Genomic DNA, 27638 nt, shown 5'->3' with positions numbered 1-27638 from the left:
GACAACCACTGTATTACAGCACTGAAACTCCAAAGTACAAAATGTTGCTGATTTTTCTGTTATTACATTTAACCACAGGAGGGCGCCCATAGACCACAAAACATGGAAAGCCAACCCAGCACTTGACCCTTTTACTAGGCAGTGAAGTCTAGTGTTTCTGTAACAATACATACTCAAGAAATTAAATACTAGACTAGGTGCACTCATTGCAGTGAAAAAGCACATGTTCTGACATGTCAAAAAAAGAAAAAGTTTGAATTCCATTTTAAAGCATACGCTAGGCTCACATTTTAAGAAGCGTTGAGCCGCAAACATAAATACCTGTTTGTTCATTAAGTGGATCGTGAGGTTCAAAAATTTTGGAAACCACTAGACCACATGACGAACGTAATTACTCCACCATAATTTCAAAATCTAATTATAGTCAATGCACTTCTACTCGGGAGGCATGCAAGCAGTGCATCAGTACCCAATAAAGACTCCTGTAAACTCTGGCATTTAAATGAAGAGTAGATTATTTGCCGCAGGGAGGAACCAAACAAAGCCCAATTAACAGTGCTTTATGAAAGCCTTCATGCCTGGAGCACAGGGGTCTAGGTGATACTGCATGGATGTTATCACTCTAAAGCTAATAATTATGGCAGGGTGTTGAACAATGCAGTGCCCTGCAGACTACAGAGAAGGGACTTTGCTTCAGAGATTTTCAGAATGAGGACGTTATGAGGACACACACACGCACACACGTGCACACACGCACAGGCACACGCACACTCACAGGTGTGCGCGCACACACACACACACACACACACGCACACACACGTGCACACACACACACACACACACACTCACATGCACACACACACACACACTTTAGATGGAACCACAGAAAAACAAGAAGAATCTGAGGGAAGCCTACTATCAATACAGAGCGAGCTATCTCTCTCACTCTCCCACTTTCTCTTTCTCACCGTTTTTCTCTCTCGTGAACTTTCCCCCCCTCTCTCTCTCTCTCTCTCTTCCCCCCCTCTCTCTCTCTCTCTCTTTTCCCCCTCTCTCTCTCTCTCTCTCTGTCTCTCTCTCTCTCTGCCTCTCTCCCTCTCTCTCTCTCTCTCTTCCCCCCCCCTCTCTCTCTCTCTCTCCCTCTCTCTTACCCCCCCCTCTCTCTCTCCCCCCCCCCCCTCTCACACGCTGCACACACACTGCACACACACACCTGCACAGGCATGCTATAGGAGCCCCAGCGGAAGTCGGAGCAACAGGCAGACGCTCTGCATGGCTATCGGCGCGGCCCTCATTAATTCCCAGCATGCCGCGGTCAGGCGCGGACGAGGGAGCGCCGTTTCCCTGTTTCCCGCGCGCTCCTTAATCTCTGATGAAAAGCCGCTGACACTGATGGCATTAAAGCCTTCACCTCTGCAGCCCGCTCTCTCTCTCTCCCTTTCTCTCTCTCTCTCTCTCTCCCTCCCTCTCTCTCTCTCTCTCCCTCCCTCTCTCTCTCTCCCTCTCTCTCTCTCTCTCTCTCCCTCCCTCTCTCTCGCCGCACAGCCGCCTTCTGTGAACCGTGACGCCTCTTCCCTCCGCTCACGCTCTCCGCGCGATCAGCCGGCGCACGGATAAGCAGTCCCTATCTCTCTCCATCCATCTCTATCCCTGTCTTTCTCCCCGTCTCTCTCTCTATCCCCCACTCTCCATAAATATCTGTCTCTCTCTCTCTCTCTCTCCCCCCGGCCCTCTCACTCTCTTTCTCTCACTTTCTGAGTTGCTGCATTGACTGACAAGACTTCCCCAGTAAACGGGGTTTAAAATTCAAATTCTCTCACGATCTCCCGCTCTCTCTCTCTCTCTCTCTCTCTCTCTCTCTCTCCCCCTCTCTCTCTCTCTCCCGCTTTTATAATTGTTCCGGTAAATGTCACCAATCACAATCGGGTCTGTCGATGGCATTTGGCACTTCATTCCCATCAAGCGGCATTAGGCCGTGTCCCGGAGTCTCGCGTCTGCCTCGCGGGTGACAGCAGGTGCTGACAGCGTCGCCGGGGCGACACCGAGGCTGCCGGGGGGAGGCGGGGCTTGACGCCGACGGCGCCCGTCACGGTGTTCGCAGCAGACACGGCGGATCGTCGAGCCTCGGCTTGAGCCGAAAATAACATTTGCAGCCGAAGCGGTTTTTATCGATCGAGGGAAAACCCGAAAAGCAAGGCGGCCTTCGGTTGGCCTTAACCGTTGAATACGCCGTCTTATCGCAACACGCAAACGTACCTGCCAAGCCTCGGCTGAGGGCAGCCAAGCCGTGAAAATGTGTCCAATACCTGACCTACCCTATTACAACCCTGTAATGGAAAAAGGTATTCAGGGGTGCATGATGCAATGTCAAGAACCCTTTCATGGCCTCCTTGGTGACCATGGTGGTGAAAATGCAGTATCTCACCACTAACACTGGTTTGACCCAATTCACAGGTAAAACCCTAGAGTTTATGTGAGTCCAATAGGAACCATATGTACTCATTTTAGAGTGATTATTTTGCACTTCAGAATTGGTTCCATGACTAGTGAGGAGAGAATGGCACAACGGAAGGGTGGGGCTTGTCTGAACCAATTAATTAGTCTATCTCTGTCAAAACAATTTGAGTGGCTTAAATTCAAGGGTCCAGCTTTCCGTTCTCAAACTCAGCACCGGATGTAATGTCGCCCCCTGCTGATATCTATGATTTCTGCCCAAAAAGCCAGTTTCCCTATTGGGCTCCATTCATTTTTGACAGCAAAAATAAAATACTTCCACTCAAATATTAATGTTAACTCCGAGCATTATATTAGACAACAAAATTACTTGTTATTTATAAAAATGTAGTTAATTTTTTTTCTACCACACAAACATAACTATTTATTTATCATTATTTATTTTAGCCTACGTCATCTTTTCGCACCCTAGTTGGTGACCTGTATGACGTAATGCGCAGCCGAAGCACTTCTAAGGAACGTTTATAGCAGAAAGTTAAGACAACAGTATAGCTATTATGTCATCGAGATGAAAAATATTTAAATCTATTTTAATTAAACAACATTTGGACATAATTGCATGCTTTATTTCTCATAATTACACAATTAAAGACAGTTTATTTACATTCATGTTTTAATTTGAATTATATAAATTGAAAGATGATCTTCAGTGTTAAATCAGTCGCATTTAAGCTTAACATTGAAGACAGATTCATTCTATTTCCAATAATATGTTAACGCGATTATGATTAAGCAGAAGATCGTGGCATATTTCGGTGACCGTTGGTAATGAAGATAAAATTAGGCAGAAAGAAAAACTGCATTAGCCCACAGTTGCTTTTCTTATGCTGTTTGCTGTCATAACGGTGATACCTGAAGTCGCCTATGACGCACGAATGAACGAACAAATTAATTAGTTAATTCTTTAATTAATTTGTCCTGCCAGCATCAATTACAGGATTATAAAACCTATAGGCTACGGCTGAAACCCGGTGGCTCCCTTCATGTTTCCACGCGGCATACTGCAATATTAATAAAAGGCATTTTAAAACTTAAGAATGTCTAAAGACAAGTGCCTCGGAATAGTTTTTTTCTTCTTCTTGATACCAAATAAAATAACAGCCTGTAAAGAGTTTATTGTCCTGTTCTTTTAAAGGGAATATTATTAAATATCCTGATTGGTTAAGGATACCGCAGCATATCAGCTAACCTTAATCAGAGTAATTCCATTAACATTGTTTAGTGCTGTATACATGTGATATTTAAGCCATTTTGTCAAAATGCCAGTTTGTGCTGCTTACAACTGTATCCATTGCTCAGGCTCAAATTTAGGGATAGCTAGCTCAATCCAGGACAGGACAACTGAGCATGTCTGTAGAGCGAAAAAAAAAAACTGTACTTATTGGTTCTGGTGTGCTCCCCACAGTTTTCTGTCGGTGTCGCTGTCTCTACACATTACATACTCTAAGGTGAAATCAGAGAGCACCCTCATAGCACACGGAAGCTCCGGCCTTTTTTGGGTGCGTGACACCTCAGTCACCCTTCACTGCCTACATCTCAGGTTCTGGCATTAGCCCTGCGTGCCAAGTCATGGTTAGCTTCGCTCTGTCAGAAGGGGAACTGGGGGTATAAATGACCCGAAAAGCAAGTTCCTCAGCTTACTGCTCCAAAAGCAACGTAGCGGGGACCACCAATAACATTTAGCATTTTCAAATTGATTGTTTTTTTTTTTTTTAACTTTTATTATGTCTGAGGCTGGCTGTAACCTAGATGTCTCCCCTGTGAGATAATAAAGGTTTATTATATTCTCTGTGGGTGTCACAGTCACAATTGGCAATTCCATCCCAGGGAGAAAAAAGGGAAATAAATTGTTCACCGTACCTGTGATTAATGTGATAGCTGGAGTATAATATGGAAGCCCGTTGCCAGGGCAATGGTCTATACATTGCTTTCACGGTGGAAATGTTTATACCGTGTGCATGGTGTTTTTCTCAAACATGCTTTGCGGTCATGGGAGGGTATGAACACGTTGGTTTCTCGTGATATTGTTGATTCACGGGCACATTATCAACGCATTAAAATGTGTGTGTAATGTGCCTGTAATGTGTGTGGGATAGAGGCTTAAGTCTGCTCTAGACACATTTTCAACCTTAGTAAGTTGTGGCTTACTGGGGTTGAACAAAGAAAGAACAAAGATGTTTCTACAAAGCCTCAACCGAATCACAACACTGTGTTGCAGCGTTATAGGAAGTTGTAATGACATATTGCTCTCACGTTGCAAGCAGGAGGCATTGTGGGATATCTCTGTGAGTTATCACAGCCCAGAAACAGACCCGAGCTCCAGGATAAGCTCTGTGGGTTGCCACTGTTTGCTTCCTGCTCCGCCCGCATCTGTTCTCCCCCAACCTCTTCTCATATCGACCGCGCACCGTGACTTCATTCAGTTTGAGCTCATGGGACGGAGAGTTAACAGCCAATCCGATTCTTGAAAATGAAAACCCAGGAAAAGTGTTTGGTTGGATGAGCCAGATGCTACAAAATTCTCTCTCTCTCTCTCTCTCTCAATTGTGTTGATGATTTGCGATAACGGGTTATTTCTATTTATTTATATATATATTTTGATGTTTTTTTTGGTTCTTTGTATTATTATTATTATTATTATTATTATTATTATTATTATTATTAGTATCTCTCTCGGTCAAATGTACATGTGTAAATGCACACACACACACGCACACACACCTGATTGACACCTAGATAGTTATCCATGCACTGAAATGACAGTGTAAAGGCGTGCTTAGCAGCTTCTTTAAAACTATTCCATCACCCCCTGCCCCCCTCCTTGGTCATACAGTTTATCATAATTTTTCATCCTTAAAGGTGCAGTTAAATGTGCCAGGTTCAGTCTTGCAATGCACATTCAGAAGTGCGCTTTCACCAATTCACAGGCTCTTTTTTCATAAATATCATTCATGGATTTTTTCCCCTAACTTGTTCTGAATCACATGCTTTCTTTCTCAATGTCCCCTGCTGAGATGCACTCCGGTTCTCAATCACAATCCCTCCAGTTTGCAGATACCATTGTCTGCCTCAAGCGGCTCATGTAATTTCCACAAGCATTTTACAAAAAAAAAATAAAAAGAAAAAAAGAAGAAGCAATCAAGCCACCTTTCAGAATCAGTACAAAAATGAGTGGCTGGAGGAGGAAAGGAAAACATCATTTCAAATCAACACACAATGAAGTTTCTCCCATATAACAGAAACCCAGGGCATATTACATTTACTATATTATATATATGCCTGAGCGTGTACAGGATCCATTCTGCTACGAGCAAAGAATGCCCCATAAAGCCCATTGATCTGCTCTGCCATCTACATTTCCTATAGCATTATAACACCACAATAATGATAATATAATAATAATAAGAAGAAGAAGAAGAAGAAAAAGAAGAAGAAGAAGAAACTGTGTGTGTGTCATGGGGCAGGGGAACGGGGTTTGGGGGGGTGGGGTGGGGTTGCTGATAATGAACCAATGAGAGCGCAGGGCAGACTTACCGAGCGGTTGCCCAGCAATGATGCGGGCGTTCTCCCCGGCAACGGCGGCTCGGGCGTTCCTCTCGCTCATGTACTGGACGAAGGCGAAGCCCTTGTGCACGGAGCAGCCCACAATCTTCCCGTACTTGGCGAAGATGACCTCGATGTCCGTCTTCTTGACGATGGCCGTGTTGAGGTTGCCGATGAAGACTCTGGAGTTGAGCGACCTGGGGTCGTTCTTGTTGGTCACGTTGCTGGTCTGACTCTTCCCGGTCATTCTCCTCTGAGGGCCTTCCCTGGGTGACAGACAGAGGCCGGATCAGTCCGACCAGGGCAGAGAACTGAGCTGAGATGAGCTGAGATGAGATTAACTGAACTGGGCTGAGCTGAGCTGAGATGAACTGAACTGAACTGGGCTGAGCTGAGCTGATGAGTTGAGCTGAGCTGAGCTGAGCTGAGCTGAGCTGAGCTGAGCTGAGCTGAGCTGAGCTGAGCTGAACTAGGCTGAGCTGAGCTGATGAGTTGAGCTGAGCTGAGCTGAGCTGAGCTGAGCTGAGCTGAGCTGAGCTGAGCTGAGCTGAACTGAGATGAACTGAGATGAACTGAGCTGAGGTGAGCTGAGCTGAATTGAGCTGAACTGAGCTGAGCTGAGCTGAACTGAGCTGAAAAAACCATTTTACTCAAAAATATTTTCTAATTGTTGGATTTCTAGATCAGACCTTATTGTGTGAATGTTAGACATGTTCCTGTTCCTCATCAGATAAAGGACCCCTTGCTCGATAAACTGCTGACTGAATTTAGAATTTAAAAGTACAACCTTTAGCCGCAGCATTGCAACACAGAGCTAGGTAAAGCACAACACAAAATCTGATCACAAAAATGTCAACAAATAATACAGAAATATTAAAAACTGCTGATTGGGATGATAAGCTCCTTCGGCTTGGAATGAGCTCCAGAAAGAGCTTAACTTAGAGGAGCTCATATCACTAAATGATTTTAAAGCAAGGTTTAAAATTAAGGAGGAAAGTGAAATTAGTAAATGTTCGCTGCTTTTGTGTTAAATTATGTAATTTTGGAATGTCTGTAATCTATTGCTGCTTTTTGGCCTGGTCTCTCTTTAAAAAGAGATTTTTAATCTCAGTGAAACTAACCTGGTTAAATAAAGACTAAATGAAAAATGGCTAGGGCTGCCATATCTCTGTAATATGTCCTATAGAGAATGTCTTACAAAAATTAAATATGTTGCAATATACTGTATCTACGTGGACTAGTGTGTGGAAAAATTCCACACCAATGTTTTAAGCATGTATATTGCAATATCTGAAAGTAGCAATACTTGGATGTGTTAAAAAATCTTTCCTGTTATTAATAACAGATCTTATTCCAATATATTGCAGACAGTGTATTCCACCTCTGCAAAGGGTGCAATGCCACACTGAGAACAAATGGGAGCAATTAGACCAGTAACTGCAAGCTTATTGTTTTGGACAGATGATGTATGAGACAGTATAGTACAAGTATGGAGCAGCAATGGTTACAGCCCTAAATAAAGAGGACATGCAACCTTACTGTAACCGCAACACCTTCAGCAGAGAATAGGGGGATTCCCCAGGACCCAAATTCCAAATCTCAATTTCCCTCAATCTGGCAACCTAATCATTTCCTGGTTATTCAATCATGATTATTAAGCCAGTTTAATATGCTCAATTACTCGCCCCATCTCCACCTCTGCTGGCGTGTGGTTAGTGTTGTGGGTGAAAATACCAGCTGTTCATCACCCCGGTACATGCCCTCCCCTTTTAACTGTAAAATTCTTTCAGGGATCTGGAGAAGAAGTGTGCTGTGTAAATTCAAACCATTACATCCATCAGAAATTTCTCATTCGCATGGACCATTAAGAGCCTCTATCTTGTGCGTGAACCCTGAAAGGAAATTCCAAAAGTCCACTACACAAATCACACCAACCTGAGCCATTAGATAAGATAAAGCCAAGTCTTATTCCCCCTTTCAACAAGACCTATAGCTTGTCCTGGGTTGCTAATGGAGATGTAATTTACCCAAGATGCCCCAGTCGTAGTGTCGAGTGACCTTGCAGAAACCCAATGCCGGTAAGCTGTCTGTTAAAATAATACTGTCGGCAGTGTATATTCAAAAGCACATAATTCCGGCTGGAATTTAAAATGTTTTTATTTTTTTTATTTTTACTTTTCCCATTACTCTTTTGAATATAGTTTCTTGAAAAGTAGTAAATGGCAAAAACGTATGAGAACAGGGCCAGTATAGCAGTCATATCAAACCACCAGCAGTCATATCAAACCCCCAACAGTCATATCAAACTCCCACCAGTCATATCAAACCCCCAACAGTCATATTAAACTCCTGCTGTCATATCCCAACAGTTATACCATACTCCCAACAGTCATATCAAACTCCCAACTGTCATATCCCAACAGTCATATCAAACCCTCACCAGTCATATCAAACCCCCAACAGTCATATCAAACCCCCAACTGTCATATGCCAACAGTTATATCAGACTCCCAACAGTCACATCAAACTCCCAACTGCCATATCCCAACAGTCATATCAAACTCCCAACTGTCATATCCCAACAGTCATATCAAACTCCCACCAGTCATATCTAACTCCCACCAGTTATATCAAACTCCCACCAGTCATACCTAACTCCCACCAGTTATATCAAACTCCCACCATTGATAACTCCCACCAGTCCAACTGCAGGTACATTTTGTCTGTGGTACACTGCCATGAATTGTAAAAGGAAACAACTGAATTTGTGATTGGTGGAATAATATAAATGAGCCTGGAATTCATTTTACCCTCCCCTCTTTGCCATATTTTCTTATTTGAAGCCCAAGGTACAATAGCATGTGAGGGACATATTTCACAGATCCTTGCTGTGTTCCTGTTTTGCTGGAGAATGGGTGAGAGCAAGACATTAACATTCACTTCAAATCATGTTGCAGCAAAGCCACTTATACAACTTACATTTTATTTAACATACAATATATACATTATATATATTTTCGAAAATGAGGAGAAACTGGGGAAATTCAGTACCTTACTCAAAGGTGCAATAGCAATACCCCACTTGGGAATCGAACCAGCAACCTCTGAGTTATGAGCCAAGTTCCCTAAACATTACACAGCAGCACTTACACTCTCCACCAGGCACAGCGTGACCCTGTGTCCAAGCTATGTAATGGAGTTTAAGGGGCACTCTGGTGTAGTGAGTTAGAAATTGGGTTTGTAGCTCCAAGGATTCAGGCTAAAGTCCCAGGAGGGCTGCTGGTACTATGTCCTTGAGCCCCACAGAATGCCCACTGCTTGAGTGCATATCCCACTGATTAATGTATATCGTGGAAAAAAAATATCTGAGAAAAAGAATGGTGCCTGCTAGCCAAATTAACAATATTGTTGATGCTAATAAGGATAACCTTGAAAGTTTCAGCTGTTCCACTGCAGGCAAGGATAACCTTGGTTAATGGTTTTTCTATTCTACTGAATAAAGCAACAAAAACGTCATAATGTATCATTTGTGCTGTGCTGTTTGCTGCCACTCAGTCTAATGAGAGCCCTAGAACTAGGAAGAAATATGCCACATTGTTAGATGAAAGTAAGAACATATTCTTCATTCCGAAGATGAGGGGTGAAAAACAAAGACATGAGTAGAGATTTTATTTGGGTAAAACAGGCCAGTCTCAAAACAGGCCGAGGCACAACTACATTTCCTATAATACCTTGAGAGCATTGCCTAACAGACACACATGCCCATTACTTTCAGGTTACCAAATAAAAGCAGGAAAGAGAGTATTGAAGCAACTGATATTCTAGCAGTGTAGCGGTTCCTGGCCCTGTTTCTGGAGATCTTACTTCCTGTAGGTTTTCAATTTAACCCAAATTTAGCACACCTGACTAGTAATTATCAGCTGAACAAGATGCCTAGCTGTAGAACGAGATGTGCTTTGTAAGGGCAGCAGTGAAAACCTAGAGGACACCATATCGCTAGGAACATGGTTGGGAAGCACTGCTGCAGCGAATGGCCTTTGCCTGTAAGGCATTTTATACATGTTAATCTACATTGCAAATTAACTCCAGGAGTCCTGTCCTGGCACATGTACTCAGCCTTGCTCATTACTGGACAAGGGCTTGGTCCTGATCAATGTTAGGGCCTTGTCCAGTCTCCGCATGCCCCCCCCAAACCTCACCCGCCCCCCTTCCGTCTGGGACCTCACAAAGTACAAATCGATAGGGAATGCCTGTGATGGCGAGCGCAATTTGGGTTGAAGCACAAGCCAGGCTTGTCTCCTTCCCCCCCCCCTCCAGGGCTATCGCTCAATTTACAGCAGTCTGACCCGCGGGAGCCTTCCGAGTGTCCGAGCACTCAGGCGAGCGCCTTCGAGGGGCAGAGCCAAAAGTGAGATCTATGGAGAGCCGTCAGTGATTCGCACCCCCGCTTTGAGACGACCCCCACCTCACGCCCCCCCCCCCCCCCCCCCGCCCCGGCTGAGATGGGGGGCATTGCTTGGGTGTAATTTCTGAAATAGGTCTGCGTTTCCCCAAAGAGGTGCTACACATTTCTGGCGGCTACTAGCTTGGGCTGCCAACAGTCCCTTAATCGCAGAGATGTCCTGTATTCCAGCCGGAAATGGATGATAACATATGGGACGGCCTTATTTCCCGTCGTCCCGAAAATGTTACCGTCCATCCAAGAATTATGATAGAGATTATTATATCCAGGTTGGCTGGAAAGCTGCTTGATTGCACTCTCGTGTATCAATATCAGGTAGTGGCATGGTTACCATGCACTGCAAATACAATTAGATCTATAATGAATTGCATTTGTTAATTAGTGCACTTTAATTTACTTTCCCCACAGGACTACCGAAGCAAGCATTGATTTTGAAATTCTTTGCAAATAGAGACCGATGCTAGCAAGAGGGAGGGCGAACATCCCCAGATAAACAGAGACCATGTTGAACCATATAACACATATTTTTCTCCAGTTTTTGTTTTCCTAAAACAGTCCATTAAAAAGTGAGTTAAAAACAACATCTTAAAAAAAACACTAACTCTCTGAATTATTATGGGCAAGATTTATGTTTGCAAAGTTCTTTTCAGACAATCTGTGCAATTACCTTAACTGCAAACACCCCAATCTGTATCAATTATGCTGCAACAAGCTGTAGATACATTATAATTACACTGCAGTTTCATAATAACTACAATGTAATAACACGCGTAAATTGCCTATTCGTAATGCAAGCCACCGCACAACAACCAGCCGAGTTAGCATTCTAAAGACGGGTTCCACTTAGCCAGTTTAGCATTCCACCGCTGTCCAGCATACCCCTTCAAATGGATAGCAGTCTCAAAACAGGAAGGATGGTTCCAATTGGCTTGGTTATGGCCCTAATTAATTGAATTAAGAAGTTAAGTGCTCTGATGGAAAAGGAATATGCTGACCCGAATCAGGATTGAACACCCCCAGATTAAGAGAGTCTCTCCCTCTCCCCCACGGACGAATCTGAACATTTGGACGCATTCCAAGCAGACGGCTCCCTCCATTGCTGCTTCAATAAAGCGGCTTCTTTTTTTTCGGACGAGACGGCATTGTGCTTTATCTTTTCTTCCTTTTTTTGCTAGGCAACGCTAGCTCTTTGGCATGGTGACATTGTGAAATGGTTCGGGGGAGGGGCCAATAGAACAGTGCTGTCATCAGTTTGTTTAGGAATATTCCACCATTTGAATATCTAGCAACGAGGTGTAGAGTTTAAGAATAGGATGGGGAGTTAAATGTTTGTTGATGACCAAAGGTGTAGTTTTATGCTTATTATTATCCATCCATCCATCCATCCATCCATTCATCCATTATCTATACCCGATTATCCACATCAAGGTTGCGGGGTTGCTGCTGTCCATTCCAGCATTATTATTATTATTACTATTATTACCATTATTATTATTATTATTATTATTATTATTATTATCTAATACATTGATATTATTCATTGACAGTGAATGCAGGGTACTTTGGTTATCATGACTTATTCCAGCAAAACAGAATAAAGTCAGGTAAAAAAAGAGAACTTGCCAAAAAACAAAGGTTCTACATTTTTAAAATAATTGTCCCGTAGAATCTTAGACTATTCTAAACTGAAGCAAATCAAAAGGCTCATACTTTCCTATCCGAAGGATAGACAGTGAAATTCTTTCTCTGCCATCACTTTCTCAGTAGTTTTATTTTTACATAACCTTATTAACGACATTTACAGAGTTATGCATGGAGTTTCAGTCAATATCCTTTAATGGGTGACTGAAACATACTCTGCTTCCCTCATTAAACATTGTCTTCAAAAGGATCCCATTAGCTGCTAATTTGCCTGGCAGGAGCTCTGTAAAATCTCTGCAGTGGTTTTAATAGGGGAATAAAACCCCAGAACCTTCTTCAATACTACTCGTCACAAAAAACCCCTCAAAAAATGACCTTTGGTCATCCTGACGTTAGATTAACTGAAATTTAAAGTATTTTTAAAAAAATATCCGAAACCCAGTGTTTTATTGCTCTATGTACTCCATGCCTCATAGAATTATGAACTCTCCCGTGAACAACTGCTTGTTAAACTGAGGAAGCGTGCTATTCATATGAAGTTCATAAGTCCATTAAGCTTTGTTTTGGCCAACAACACAGACAGACACCCTGCTGCAACTGAATTCAATCATTTTTAAACTGAATGAAACTTGCAGATCACGCACGAGCGGTTGGAAATTCCGGTCACTTTCAATTCGAGAGCTTAAGGACACAGTGAAACATATTTTCGAATGTTTTTTTGGTAAACACTGAGACTTCCTTTTTTCTATATAAACGATGGAATATATAGTCATAACACACAAAAAATTGCCTCCCATGGATAGAGTCCATGGTCATGTAATGTAAAGCAACAATATAGAAGCTCGCAAAAGTAGTTCAACGACCTCCAAAATGTTATATTAGTTCAGGTCATCAGTTCACCACAACCTACTTGAAAGAGTAGCCAAAAGCAAGCTTAGCCAGGTGAAAATACAATACATTAGAGAGAAAAAACTCATAGATTTTTCCTTTGCTCATCAAAGTAAAAGAGACTTAAGAATTGTGTCATTTTCTGGTCAAAGCCAAATGTCAAATTAAAAAGAAAGGTACAAAGTTTGGAATTTATTGATGAAACAGTCTTTACATCTTTCAGTTTCCCAAAAGACAGCTTCACAGAAAAAAAAAACAAACAAACCCAATTAAACACAGTAAATGCAAAACTGAAGCACAAATCAGACGGCGTAAAAAGGCGGTACATATGAGGCGGGAAAGTCAGTAAGGCGTTCGCGTATTACCTATTCCACTGCGCATTTCCGCTCAGCGATGAACACAGATTCAGCAGCTGATATCAGACTATTCTTCTGTCCTGTGTTTCCACACCCAGCCCGATCTCCTGTAAACATTTTTCTCTGCTTCAGCTCACTGACTCTCATCCCAGAACACTGAGAGCTTTTTGATGTTTAGCTGTCTTTTGCAACACCCCCCTGCCGCCCCCCCCCCCCCCCCCCGGCCCTCCCCAAAAAAACAGAAACAAACTTTGTTTTACTGCAGGAACATTGGGCTTCCTTTCAGCAGGAAGCTGAGATGTTTGGCCGACCCCCGTGCCCTCAGGTGGGTGTGTGTTTCTAGTTCCCCGTTTCCAGCAGGTTTTTTTTTTAAAAGTCGGAAAGACAGGGGCAACAGCGACTTTTTACAGAACCTACGGGCAGGAGAGAACGAGAGAGAGGAAGAAAGGGGGGAGGGGGGGGGGCATGGAATGCTGCAGTGCTTCCAGTGAGAAAGCTCTCACCGTGCCCCACTAATTGGTTCGCTTTTGAAAATCAGAGCTTTACGTGAGCTCTAACGAACAAAGGCTGCACATCATCAGTGTCAGGTAAAAAAAAAAAAAAAAACCTCACAGGTAATTTTTTGGTATCCTTATTGTTATTTCTTTGCACACATTCTATAAATGTCTGCTTCTCTAAAACTCTCACAATTGAAAAACGAATGCACTGATCAAGCTGCTTCAAAACTCCATGTGACTATAAACCGTAGGACTGTGTTGTGAACAGAAATAAATTAAGCAGTTTTTTTAATGCTCCTGAGAAATCCACATTGAACATTTTTTTTTTGTTTTGGGTATGTTTTTGAGGAACACCAGTTATATTGGAATGCACGCGATGGGCTCATTTAATTGTTTCCCTTGACTTAGTTGCTTTATTGGAATGCATGCCAAGGGTTCATTTAATTGTCTCCCTTGACTTCGTTGCTTTCTGAAGAAAGACAGTCTTTTAAAATCTCAACTGAATAAAGTTTCCTTCATTTCACAGTATTTTTTTCCCCCTCTGGTTCTTTATACATAACAGAACTATGAAAAATATTATTCTGATTGCACATTGTTTACAAAATGATTTTAGAGAGCCTTCACTGGCAAATAGTGGGGTGTCTTTTGTGCACAATTCATTGTTTTTGAAGAAATCTTTTTCATGGATGAAACTGACAATGGAACTGACACCTCCATGTAATGATTTGTTCCGTTGGTTCAGCTCTCAGTAACTTGCCATTCGCTGAAGCTACAGCTGCTCCTATTTGGCAATTTTTCACCATTGAGTTCTGTAGTAGCCATTAGCCAATGACAGCATTGATCCGCTTGAGAGGGACGTGCCCTCTGAGTAACGTCCAATCGGTGTGACCGAAAGCATCGGCTCCTGAACTGAAAGCGGACCGACCAGTGCAGACTTGCAGCAGGATTGTCAGATATGATTTCACTATGTATGGATTCATTACCACTCATAAAATTATGACTACTACTAAATTGATATAATATCTGTACCAATAAAGCTACAAGTTCATTAGAAATGGTCACACACAGATACATATTGTGCTATTTTTAATAAAATAAATAAAATATTTTTAAATGTAGGCCCAATGTTATAAAAAGGTTCCGTGAATAACATCATAACACAGCGCATGCTATGCTACTGTATGAAGTCACCTGCAAAGGACAGTACATCACTCATTTCCGAGCAGCTTTTAGATTTCAAGTCGCTGACCCAGCCCTAGAATGAGTCTGCGAATTATCAAGTTCGGTTCTCGCTGGGGCCTCTAGTGGCGCAGCCCGTAGAGCGCTATCCCCATGATCAACGCGAGCCGCGACGTCGGCGGTTCGTATCCGACGGCCGACCTTCGTCGCATGTCTCTCCCTCTCTCTCCTCCTAGTCTCTCTACACTGTTCTATCCAAATAAAGCTGAAAAAAGAAGAAAATATAAGAAAATATATTGAAAAAAGTTCAGTTCTCGCTCCAGCCCCCCCCCCCCCCCCAGATTCAGTCACTGCATGACTCTCCAAATACAAGTACGAGAGTCAAAAAGAGAGCAGCAGACCAATCAGTGAACAAATACATGAACGAGTCAAATGATTTGAGTCCCTCGAAAAGCACCGAAACGTCCTCCTCAACTGGCAATGGAAAGACTCAGCCATTTATAGGCTTTCCCAGTTTCACCAAAACTCTGATCTCTAGAGGCAGCGAAGCCTGTGGGAGGAAGGCTGGAGGAGAGGATGCAGTTTGGCAGGAAGAGGAGACTTTAAAGGGGCGGCCACACACACACACACACACACACACACACACACACACACACACACAAACACGTGGAATGGACAAAAAAGGCACACGCGTTCATCACTGCCCATTTTGTATCCATCTAGAATGGCTGTTGATTCTGAAAAAAAAAACACATTAAAAATGGCACTATTGTGCTTTCTTGGCAGGTGTCTCTTGAAAAAGAGACTGCTAGATTACTGGATACGATACAAAACCTGTCAAAATGGCTACAGTAACTACTTATTTTGCAGATGATTTTTTACTGATTTTGCGTTGTGTTCAATAACGCTACAGCATACCAATCAGTTAGCTAGCTAACAACCATGCTAATTTCATTTCGCTTATTACTGACATTATAAAAGCTCAATGAAAGCAATAGTGGGCAGTCAACAGATGAACACACATACTGCAGTCTTTCAAAAGTTCAACTCCTCCAAACTTCAGATTTATTTAGAGCGCGCACACAATTACCCATTTATTATTGGCCATGACAAAAACCAGCACACAGAATGGGTCCCCTGTGGGAGGGGGGGAGGGCCCACAGACCATACAAGCTTAACTACGCCTCTCACTTAATTACCTCAGCGGGTCAAAGCCAGGACCTCGGCTGTACCCAACCCTACGGAGCGGAATGCAGCCGCAGAGCAGCGGAGGGGAATGCAGCCGCAGAGCAGCGGAGGGGAATGGAGACGTTTCAGCCCGGGCCTGACAGAAATAGAGCGGGGTTCAGACAGCTCCACAGAGCCGCGCTCAACCCCGCTGTCATTCCATTTAGCATTAAAAGAGGAGGTTCAAAGGAGAGGGCAGATAGGGAAGCGCAGGCGAGGTTAATGAAAGCACCAGTAATGCCGAATAATTGTTTGAGCCGCGGTTTTTCCATTCTTCCTTTTCTTTCTCTCTCTCTCTCTCTCTCTCTCTGTCTCTGCCTCTCTCTCTTTCCCTGTCTTTCTCTTTCTCTTTATAATCCTGCAAATTCTCTTCCCTTTTCAGTTTTTTTTTTTTGTTCCCTTGAAGCCATAAATTACCGCGCTAATTATCCAGCTGCACCAGCCCTGGTGGATTCATTCAAAGGCTGCAATTAGCAATTAGGCATAATGAATACGGCTCCCGCTGCACGCCGCTCAGCCCGTGGGGGAGTCAGACCCGCCGGGCCCAAATGGCTCCCCCAGGCCGGGGCGACGGCGGCACGGCGATGAACACGCTCGCCGATTCATCACCGCCGGTTTCCCCCCGTTACCGACCCCCCCCCTCCTCCCCCACCCCCACCCCCCAGACGTACCGCGGCCCCGAATCATTCAGAACAGCCCCCCCCCCCCCCCCCCGCCCATGAAACAGTGTGTAGGATGGTCATAATGCCAATTTTACTCTCCCCTCTCCCTCTGTGTCCTGTGTTCTGTTTTGCAGCCTCTTGAGAATCAGCTCTGCTCTAACTCCCCCATGCCCCCCCCCTCCCACCCCCGTGTTCTGCCCCCCGCGTGCAACAGTGTGTAGGATGGGCGTAATGCCAATTTTACTCTCCCCCCCTCCCTCTGTGTCCTGTGTTCTGTTTTGCAGCCTCTTGAGAATCAGCTCTGCTCTAACTCCCCCATGCCCCCCCCCCCCACCCTGTGTTTCATAAAGGGGAGATTTACCGAGGTGCCATTATGTAATTTCAAAAAAAAAAAAAATTTTTTTTTTGGTTCTCCCCAGCTCAGTATATTCTCTTCAGCACACCTCTGCACAGTGCAGCACCGAGTGTTAAATCAACTCTGACGGGAGTACATTTTCACTGATGGAGAGCCCCTTTTTGATCTCTCTTGGACTCATTATGAACTCCGTCGGTTCGCCAGCACTAAACATTTTACTGCGTGCCTGTGCGGCCCAGCCCGTCACACAGAGAGCACTGCGCTCCGACTCCGAGCCAGTTTGATCATTCTGACCCCCAGGTGGACTCGTGCGCGCTCTGTACGGCCTAGCATAGCGCGCCTCCATCGACTCCCCAGCTCCACTCTCTGCGCCCCCCCACCCCCACGCTTCCAGTTGGTTTTTTTTTTTTCCTGGAAAAAGGCAGACGCGCCAGAACGACGGCGAGCAGATTTATGTAGCGAGGTCTGGCCCTCGCGAAATAACACTCCGCTAAATGCGACGTGCTGCAGCACAGTCACGAACAAAATCAAACTGTTATTGCGAAAAGCTTTTTATTTATTTTCTTTTTAAATGAAACATTCTGGCCTATTTTTCCCCCCTCTGCTGGAATCCTCTTTTTTTCTCCTCTACAGCTACAGACCTTGGGAGATTGTTTGCTGTGAAATGTTTGTCTGCGTCGACTTGCACACCACACACCATCCCTACAGTAGATACGACTAAATAACTTTCTCTGACTTTCACGAAGGCGTTCACTGAGGCGTTATAAAATCACTGCAGGCATTGCAAGCATTCGCTCATTTCCTTTTGTGCTTCCAATTCTGCCGTTCATAACCTCCACACACGCAGGCACTGTGTGCCCACACCTGTTGGTCAGACACCCTGTTTAGTGACTACAATGCTGCCGCCATTTTTCAGTCCACTACCCGCCAATATAGAAACCGGATGACTTTACAGACTTTACAGATCTCTCTGCACAGTAGCTTTCCCAGCATGCTCGGAGTCATCACGCCCCGGGCCGCCGTCCTTCTCCACATCTCTGCTCGTTTAGTTTGCCTACGTTTGTCGATTGCGGAAAAGAACTCGAATCAAATTGCTTCAGTACAAGGTTTAGATTTATTGCGTCCGTCAGGTTGACGAGGACTATGGTCATGCAGGGCCAAACAGAATGGTCTCCTTAACTGAATGTCTGCGTGCCTGCAGTGCTCTTAGGAGAGGGGCGCAAGCTGGAAGACCAAAATTAGATTAGCTGAGGGGGAGAGCCCATAGGGGTATGGGGGTTAATTGTGAGGGGCGTTCATTGGGTTTTAAAATGCAGATCGACATCTCCGTTAATTGTATCCACAGACCTCAAAATAATTAATACGATACAATGTGCCCCTGTCAATAGCTAGTGATAATCATTTGAATAACTTTGTCCGCTTTTTTTCATATGGCAAACCAAACGAATCTCTTTTCTGCAAAACCTCAGGATTGTCTGTGTGTGTGTGTGTGTGTGTGTGTGTGTGTATCTGCATGAATGTTCCTCTCGTCTGAAGGTTATTAAAAACAGGACTGAAAAGACCAGCATTGTCGTCGTCACAAATGTTGACTGGAACACTGCAGTAAGAATTGCCTAGTTATTTATTCTTCTGTTAATACAACGCATTCCCAATTGCCACATCCTTTCAGCATACCTTGTCACAAACGCCAAGTCTTTTGCAAGGACCACACAGTAATTTTACTCTTACAGAAACCACTAACATACTGCAATTCAGACTATAAATATATAGCCAATGTATCAAATATATTTGAAAAGTATTGGAATATCTTGATCTATATATTTAATCTCAATATTATAGTCCATTTCATATAGGGTATTGTATATAGTGGGAAGAAAGACGCAACAATGGCGTTCATGTTCCCTGGTATTTGCTGGTTTGCAGGTGCATTGTCGTGTTTATCTGCTGCATTGAGCGCTCCTCTCCCACACAGGTGCTCAAGGTGACTGCCTTTGGCTGTCATTTCTGCTATTCACTCAAGAAGATACGACAAAAGAAGAGAAAGCTACTGTTGGAGGATGAGAAAAAAGGTTCCAATTAGAAAAGAAAACTGATTTCTGAAGACTAGCTTATACAGTAGTACTGCAAAGCAGTTGGAAACTGTTTTTCTGATTGGTGCTTTTGTTTTCTCATAAATTTATAGTGTGCAGTCACCTTGAGCTCCTTGAGCACAGTTTATTTAAGGTGTCCCTTCCATTGCTGTAAGGCACACCTTATCTATCCCTAATTAACTAATTAAACAATAGAATGATTTGCAAAGATCTTTTGGAGCGGAGCAGAGCAGAGAAGAGCTCCAATGAAATGAATCACTGAAGCTGAGAGGGAAATGTATGGAAATGTACAGAACACATGATTACGTCAGATTCCTTCAGAGGAACTTGGGTTAAACATTAAAGCACCAAGCAAATCACAAAACTCCGCCTCGAATCTCACCAAATATCTTTAATTATGCGAACAACAAGAACAAAAAAAAAAAAAAAGACGGGAGAGCCTCAACCACGGTTGAGCCCCCTCCAGCGCCAGACTGCCACGCCCAATTCTCCACACTACGGCGATTAAAAAGGAGCTGCCTCAGTGGCGGTCGTCCGAGCACACGCTCCGTGAAGTTCCTCATTACATTGCATTACATTACAGGCATTTAGCAGACGCTCTCATCGCGGGTGACTTACACAACGTTTCACACAGCATTTACACTGCGTCCATTTACACAGATGGATATACACTGAAGCGATGCGGGTGAAGTACCTGGCTCGAGGGTACAGCGGCAGTGTCCTTACCCGGGAATCGAACCTGCTCCTCACCCATTATACCACACTGCCGCCCTATACTTCCTCAGCGCTGGCCCGCGAGCGGAGAGGCAGCGGACCCTTTCCGCCGTGCGCTCGCAGAGGCGAAGCGGAGAGGGGGGGGGGGAGGGGAGCCTGGGGCTCAGCTGATAAAGCCCGGGGGCTCTGATAAACCCCCCCGCCGCCGCCGCCGCCGCCGTTTCCCGCGTCGCGTGACGGCCGGAGGCCGCGCGGCCCGTTTCACGGATCACGGGCCCGCTCCGCGCCGCTGGCCTGCCGCGGTCGGCCCGCCCAAACCTGGCCGCTGCTGATAGGCTGGCTCAGGCCACAGGCTGCAGATGTGATATTAGGGTGTTAATCTGTGCTTACCTGAACCTCTCTGCGCCAGGTCAAGCGCATACGCGCATTCACACACAAAAATAAAATAAAATAAAATAAAATAAAATAAAAATCCTAGTTCAGATCTGCTTCCTCATTATAATCTTTAACTAAATAAATAATATATTATTTATCTATTTATTTATTTGTTAGATTTTTTCTTTTTTGCAAGAGCCAATGTGTCCATACTCTAGTTTATATGCCTCTCACTCAACTGTTCATAACACACAAAATCAACACAAATTTACACACACGCACGCACACGCACACACACACACACACGCAGACACACACACACACACACACACACGCAGGCCCACACACACACACACGCACACACACACGCACACACACACACACACGCAGGCCCACACACACGCACGCGCACACACACGCGCACACACACACACACACACGCACACGCACACACACACGCACACACACACACACACACACACACACACGCACACACGCAGGCCCACACACGCGCACGCACACACACACACACACACACACACACACACATTTCCATAAGGGGGATTAACGCAGTGCTTCAAGCACAGCCGCTACACGGGTGGTGTAGACGAGCCTCGCAATCAGCGCTCCTCGGCAACAAGCGTGACACAAAGCACTAAACCAGGGTCTGCAGCACGAGGTGGAACACGTCTCATCCCACCCTTCTAAATGTCATCCCTCACTTCCGCCCACCTGTGTTCTTCAGCATTTACCATTACATTCGTTACAAAAACAAGCAAAGAACATGGACTTCTGCAAGCAAAGCCACTTCTGTTATATTAGAGGAACAAACATTTCTGTTATTTCCTTTCACCGTTTCTTTAACTGTGTCTGTGCACAGAAAGCCTAGGTCACTTCTCTGTCTGCAGCAGCAGCCACCTACCTGAGGCCATCGGCTTGCTAAATAGGGCCACTCAGCTCTCGAGCACGTTTATATCAGCACTTTAATATCTGGTTTTAAATGATCTGTTGTGTATATAATAATGTGTTTATCGTACTGTGGTACTGTATTCCTATGCTATTTTGTGTCTTGTTTCAGTGCTTCTGAGTTTCAGAGGACAAAGTAAATTTCCCTTTGGGATTAATAAAGTGGATCTCGTCTCATCGTCCCTAACCCATTGTGTCAGTCGAGATCGGCCAAACGGAAAGAGTGACATCATCTCCGAGAGTCTTCACATTGTAAACTACCTCCCATACCAAGCGGCAGCATGCATCACTGCTTCTGTGCAAAAGTGCTTTCAACTTCAGTGCATCGTGCATGCAAGTGCGTGTGCCTGTGTGTGCGCATGTCTTTGGGTGCATGTGTGAAGGCAGGCATGCATGAGGAGGTGGTGGTAATGATTGTGTGTATGTATGTGTGTGTGTGCGTGCATACATATGCTTATGTATATTGAATGTGCATGTGTGTGTGTGTGTGTGACAGTATCTGTTTGTGTGCATATATGTATATGTACACTGAATGTGCACATGTATGTTTGTGTATGTGTGTGCATGTGTGCACGTGTGTGTATGTGGGTATGCAGAGAGTGAAATCTGTCAGTAAATGTGCAGCTCTGGGATGCAAACAAACAATAGGGATGATGAAGCAAGGCTGAGCTATGCCACAGCCTCTCAGTATTTGCAGGCCATAAGCATTATGTGCAGGTCTGTATTCATTTGCAGCTGAGCTAATATCCAGTATAATCTCAGCTCATTGTGCATTCTGACGCTCCTTAATCATGGCCCTGCCCTGGGACACAGCCGAGGGCTTCTTCCAAAGGTGCCTCGCCGAGACACACTCAGCGTTGTTCTGGATCATTCTTCCGACAGTGGAAAGCGAGCAACAGCCTCGTGTACGTATTATTATTATTATTATTTTTTTGCCTCTCGTGTTTTCTGGCTCTGGTATCTTTCCAACTGCCAGAAAGCTTCTCAGAAACGTCAATTCCAATAAAGAAATGTGTAATGCCGATTCCAGGGGGAATGGAACAGTAGCCACCTGAACCACCTGTAGGGACAGTGCATTAGAGAGGATTTATTAAGCGCACTCTTATTTCAGATTCTGAGGTAAGATGGGCTCACTTTCTCACTAATGAAAGAGGGGCAGGGTTGGGGGAGGGGTGCGGGGAGGGGGGGGGGGGGGGAGCAGTGTCTGTCCAAAGATCTGAGCCACTTTAAAGCGTGGGGTGTGGAGCATTACCGATGCTACTAAATGTCAACACTTCTTGGTCCCGGTTAGCTAACAAGTCAACAAAATCTCCTGAGGCCAATTAATTTCAGTTAAAATTACTTTAAAAAAGCAAGATTTCTTTCCTCATTTTCATTCTATGTGGTTGGATTCACTTCAACTGTTTAAAATTTCCAAACGCAATTTAGAAAATTAACAAAATTATCTTTTCTTTTCATTTAGAATGCACATGTAAGGTACATTTTATTCTTACTTCACCCATTCTCACTGGGAGCATGCTGGGAAGGGTTTACTCAGTGTAGGAGGAGTCTGACTCCAGTGACACCTCTGACAGCCTCCCCATGCTGCCGGGAGAACGTGTCATCCTTGACAGGCAGCCAGACCACACAGAGCTGCAGCTGCACACTAATGCGTTTGCGTGTTCATGCAAAGACATGTCAAACCTGCTCACCGCCACCCTGTTCCTGAGCTAAACAGATGCAGCGCAAACAGGGACGAGAACACATATACATACATACAGTATACGCACCCACACACAACCTCGGCTGTGAGAATTCAGCCAGCGATGATGAACTGTCACTTTCACACGCGCGCGCACACACACAGGCACACAAATACACACAGCCACACATGCACACACACGCACACACACTCATACACATGCAAACCCACATACACACACACACACCCATACACATAGGCACACAAATGCAGACAAATACACACAGCCACACACACACACATGCATGCACGTACACACTCACACATGCATACACACATACACACACACACACAAATACAAACTCAGTACCAACTGAGTTTACATCATCAGTTGATTAATGACCACACACATATTCACTCACACACACACACACACACACACACACACACACGTCTCAATTGAGGGCTTTCATTGAGTTCAGATGAACTTACCCCCCCTTTCACACACATACAGAAGAGCTCGGTCGGGTGAATTCTCTTCTATCACCAATCAGTACAGCTCAGAGTCTGATGGCTGTTGCACCGTATGGCTCCACTAGGCAAACCTTTTCAGAAATAGGCTCTGGACACAGCAAGGTGCCCCGCAAATGAAATCGCTCATAACACAATCAGCGAGCGTCTGCCAACACAGAAACACAGCTCCTCCTCATCTGGGCAACTGGGATGCCATGTGATGTCATTTCCAGGATAAACAGCAAAATAATGTTCAGAGTTAAATACAATCGCTCTGATAGTGTCATTTTCACTCTGATCAGAGTGGATTTTACTCTGGTGGTGCACTTGAATCCCTCTTGGACTCATAAACCGTGTAAGAGTAAAATCAGCACATTGTCCTGCAGAGAAAAAGGAATAAAAAAAAAGGAAGTCTATAGTCCAGCTGAACTATACAGACAGCTTTCCCCACAGAATAGAAAATCAAGCAAATAACATGATATGTTAACAAAAACTCAATTCATGGTTACAAAAAAAAAACCCTAAATCCTTTCCTCCCACTGTTACTCAGGTCTTGTGGGGAGCAGCTATACGATGGCACTCATTTCTCGTTACGCCTCACACATCCATCTGGGGTGTTCTAAAAGAAATGACACCATTTCAAGTCTAAAATGAATTTCTGTTCTCTCTCGGTCCTTTCTGAGGGTGGCTGTAAATAAAACAACTTTATGGAGTCATTACAAAAAAAAAAGTGAACGTGTCCTGATCCTGGGGTCGTCAGGACCTGGCCGGTCAATGTGATAGGGGGGTAGAGGAAGTAAATGGGGGGGGGGGGGGGGGGGGGGTAGCAGCACCTGCCTTGCTGATATCCCTTATGAAACAATCACATGTTCAAAAACAACATGTGAACACCCAACATGTGAAGAGTTCACATGTGAATAATAATAAATAATCCTACTTCCAAGAAGAGAGCGGGAAAAGGTAACCTATGCTGTGAAAATCGTATGTCACATTTGAAAAAGTCAGTCACATGTGAAAAATGTGGAATTTCACGAGATTGTATGTCACACGTTTTGTTTTTTTCATGCTGAAATTTTCACTTGTGAAAAAAAAGGCAATCGCATGTGAAAATGTTCACTTTGCATGTGAGATTTGAATCATTCACATGATTTTTTAAAAGGGATTCTACTGTAGAATCCAGCTCATTCATCAGACATTAACTATTTGCAAGGTGAGATGCAGGGGCACCCAAAATTGCAAATAGTGGAATTTGAGGGACACCCTACTTCCACACAAGAAAGCAAATATACTGCTTTTTACATATGACACTGGGCCACACAGGCTTGTTTTTAAAGGTCAATTTAATAGTATTGTGCATCAAAGGTTTTCTTCCTTGTGGCCAGAGGCCTAGTGCCTATCCACTGTGCCTTTAAGAAGACCTGGTTTAAAGAAAGGTGCACTCATAAGTTTCCCAGGATAAGAAAAGGACGCATGCACCGGTAAACGCCAGCATATGCTGAAGTATATCTTAACCCTGCACTGGGACAGTTAAGGTGCCCTTCTGGCAACACCATGTTTTCCCCAGCTTACCCCAAAAAAGTTTCTGCACAGCCCTGATAAGGAAGAGTACAGTACCAAGCAAATAAATAACCGGAAACATTGAACAAAACATAAATTCAGAAACTGTTATTAACGATCGACTCAGTATTTTTTTTTTTACAGCCAGAGTAACAAGCCCTTTTTTCTCTTTTCTTTTTTCTATGTGGTACTGAACTGGCTGAACTGGCTGTAATTCACCCTGCTTAACTCAGATGGCTCTTTGGCTAACTCCACACTGCCCGGAGAAGCAGTTGGCCACAGCCGGCTAATCCTAGCATGGCCATGGGGGACATCAACAAACTGAAACCCGCCGTTTTTAAAAAAGAGCCACCGGGCACAACTTGGAAACTGCATGTTGCTATGGCTACGTACACATCTTTGTACCGCTAACACACGCTTTCCCGCTCAAGGTCTTTTAAACAATCTAACGCCACACGGATAGTCTACTAATGAAATGACAAGATGCTGCACGCACCCTTTTCAGTGAAGAGAAGAGCAGAAAGTTAAAGCGCTACTGTGTGCCGCTTTCTACTTACAGGGACCTGTTGTCGTTAAAGTTCAGGACATTTACCGAAGTGCTTACTGAGCGCTTCTGCAAAGACACAACACGACATGCAAAGCTCCATTACAAAGAGACACATTCACATTTAGGTCAGAAGATTTCAGTGGTTTTTGACCCAGGGACACCCACACAGGCTCAAAAGCATGCAGGCGGGAGCCCCATCATATGTTAAGAAAGATTATATTTAAGAAACAGTTTTATGAAGATCATGGCCCACTGGGGTAGGAGGGTTCTTTGCACAGTGCAGTTTCATATGCATTAACATGGCTTTGAAACAGTACAATATTAAACTTCCACAGGCGACTGGACTGGGTGCATTCCATACGGCCGCGTACGTTTCTGGAAACCGAAGCCAGCCGATCCGTGCACAGCGCAGCGGGTCTGAAAGGAAAGCGCAGCCGTTCTGTCTCCAGCACCGCCGCAATACGACCGCCTGCGCCAGATTCCAGCCGGCCAAAGTGGTGACCGCGCGGGAGTTTAGCAAACCTTCCTCAGCGACTCGTACAGCTTCTGAATCTCCCTCCGAAACACAAACCCAGACACGGCCACATTAAACACATGGACACCTTACGCAATTTTCATGCCAAGTCACAGAGCCTTCTGTACCCAGACTAGCATATTTTATAAGAAATTTATCACTGACACTACGTGCTTGAATCCCTAAAGATTCATATTTTCATTGCCATGGTGTAGTTCATACTGTACATATGACACCTATGATGTATTTTACAAGTAGGTCTGCTTATTTGAAATGCAATAAACTTGTTTTAAATGTTTACCAGAAAAATAAAAAAAAATACAAATTTGATTCACTGATTTTATAACCCGTTTTATCCAGCTGGTGTACAGATACAAATACTTACTGAAGCAGTACAGATTAAGTCCCTTGCTCAAGGGTTCTGCCTCAAGTGGGAATTGCACAGCCAACGTCTCAGTCACAATCCCAGTTCCTTAGCCATTACGCTACTCTGCAATCTCTCACGGTTAGCCTGTGGGCACTTGGAAAAGCGCTTTATCCCGCTGCAGTCTCCATGCCCATCTGTGATACGCTTCCGCTGCGCCGTTGCCACGCGAGCGGGCCCCACCGGCACATCGCCTTCCACGGCGTGCATCTATGGCCGTATGCGCGAGGCATGCAAAACACGCGGAGCCGAACTGCCAAACTGCGGTTATTAGGATTTAAAATTCAGCCGAGGCGCTACGGGCAGAGCGCAGCCGTGCTTAATTTCCACAGCTCCGCACGCATCACACGGAGCCTTTGTTCTCCACCATGAAAAGGTTCAGTACCGGTCAAGCAGTAGCGGGATGGATGCGCAAACGTAATTAAGATATGAGACCAGCTGTGACAGTTTGGGAAATCTTTCATCCATCTGGGAAACGCGAGTCTTCCGCTTTTCGTCTGACTAATTTTAATTCGCATTGGAACACAATCGATTCTTGTGCTTTCCATTCTAAAATGTATTATGTGCAGTAGAAAAAAACAACAACAAAAATAAAAACTTTATGCCACACCATTCCTCAGCAAGGGTAAGACTCTCAATTTCCAGGATACTTGTACAGTTGAGACTTGTTTAGGTGAGATCTTAAGCAAGGTACTATATTCTCTCACATGGGAATACATAAGAAATTGGAACAGGAGATGAGATGGTGTAAAAAGAAATATGAAAAAAGAAACTCAACAACAACACGACATTTCCTTTGTATAAGACACAGAATAAACTGAATGCAGTTTTTTTTATAGAAAGGGCAGGACCCGTCTCTTGTCTTGTTCCTCACATCAAGTTTTCTTTTTCCCCCACTGTAAAAGCGCCATTGCGAAAAGGTCTGCTGTTCGC

General features: G+C 44.3%; 1 protein-coding gene across 2 annotated transcripts in view; it reads right to left on the bottom strand.

The window, feature by feature from the left end:
* Positions 1 to 27638, bottom strand: part of LOC118232863 (RNA-binding Raly-like protein) — a 67201-nt gene that overhangs the window by 24944 nt on the left and 14619 nt on the right. Inside the window, exons 1-2 of one of the 2 annotated variants that reach the window (XM_035428043.1) lie at positions 13414 to 13542; positions 6049 to 6323 (exon numbers count right to left, since the gene is read on the bottom strand). In XM_035428043.1, coding sequence (XP_035283934.1) covers positions 6049 to 6304 — 256 coding nt within the window. In that variant the 5' untranslated portion in view covers positions 6305 to 6323; positions 13414 to 13542. Of the gene's footprint in view, positions 1 to 6048; positions 6324 to 13413; positions 13543 to 27638 lie in introns of those variants that run through there. The other variant, XM_035428042.1, reaches the window with a different exon arrangement.

The sequence above is a fragment of the Anguilla anguilla genome, chromosome 8, assembly GCF_013347855.1.
Source record: "Anguilla anguilla isolate fAngAng1 chromosome 8, fAngAng1.pri, whole genome shotgun sequence".
NCBI classification, from domain to species: Eukaryota; Metazoa; Chordata; class Actinopteri; order Anguilliformes; family Anguillidae; genus Anguilla; species Anguilla anguilla.
Note: the sequence above shows the minus strand (reverse complement) of the source record. Positions and strands in the feature narration are given on the sequence as shown.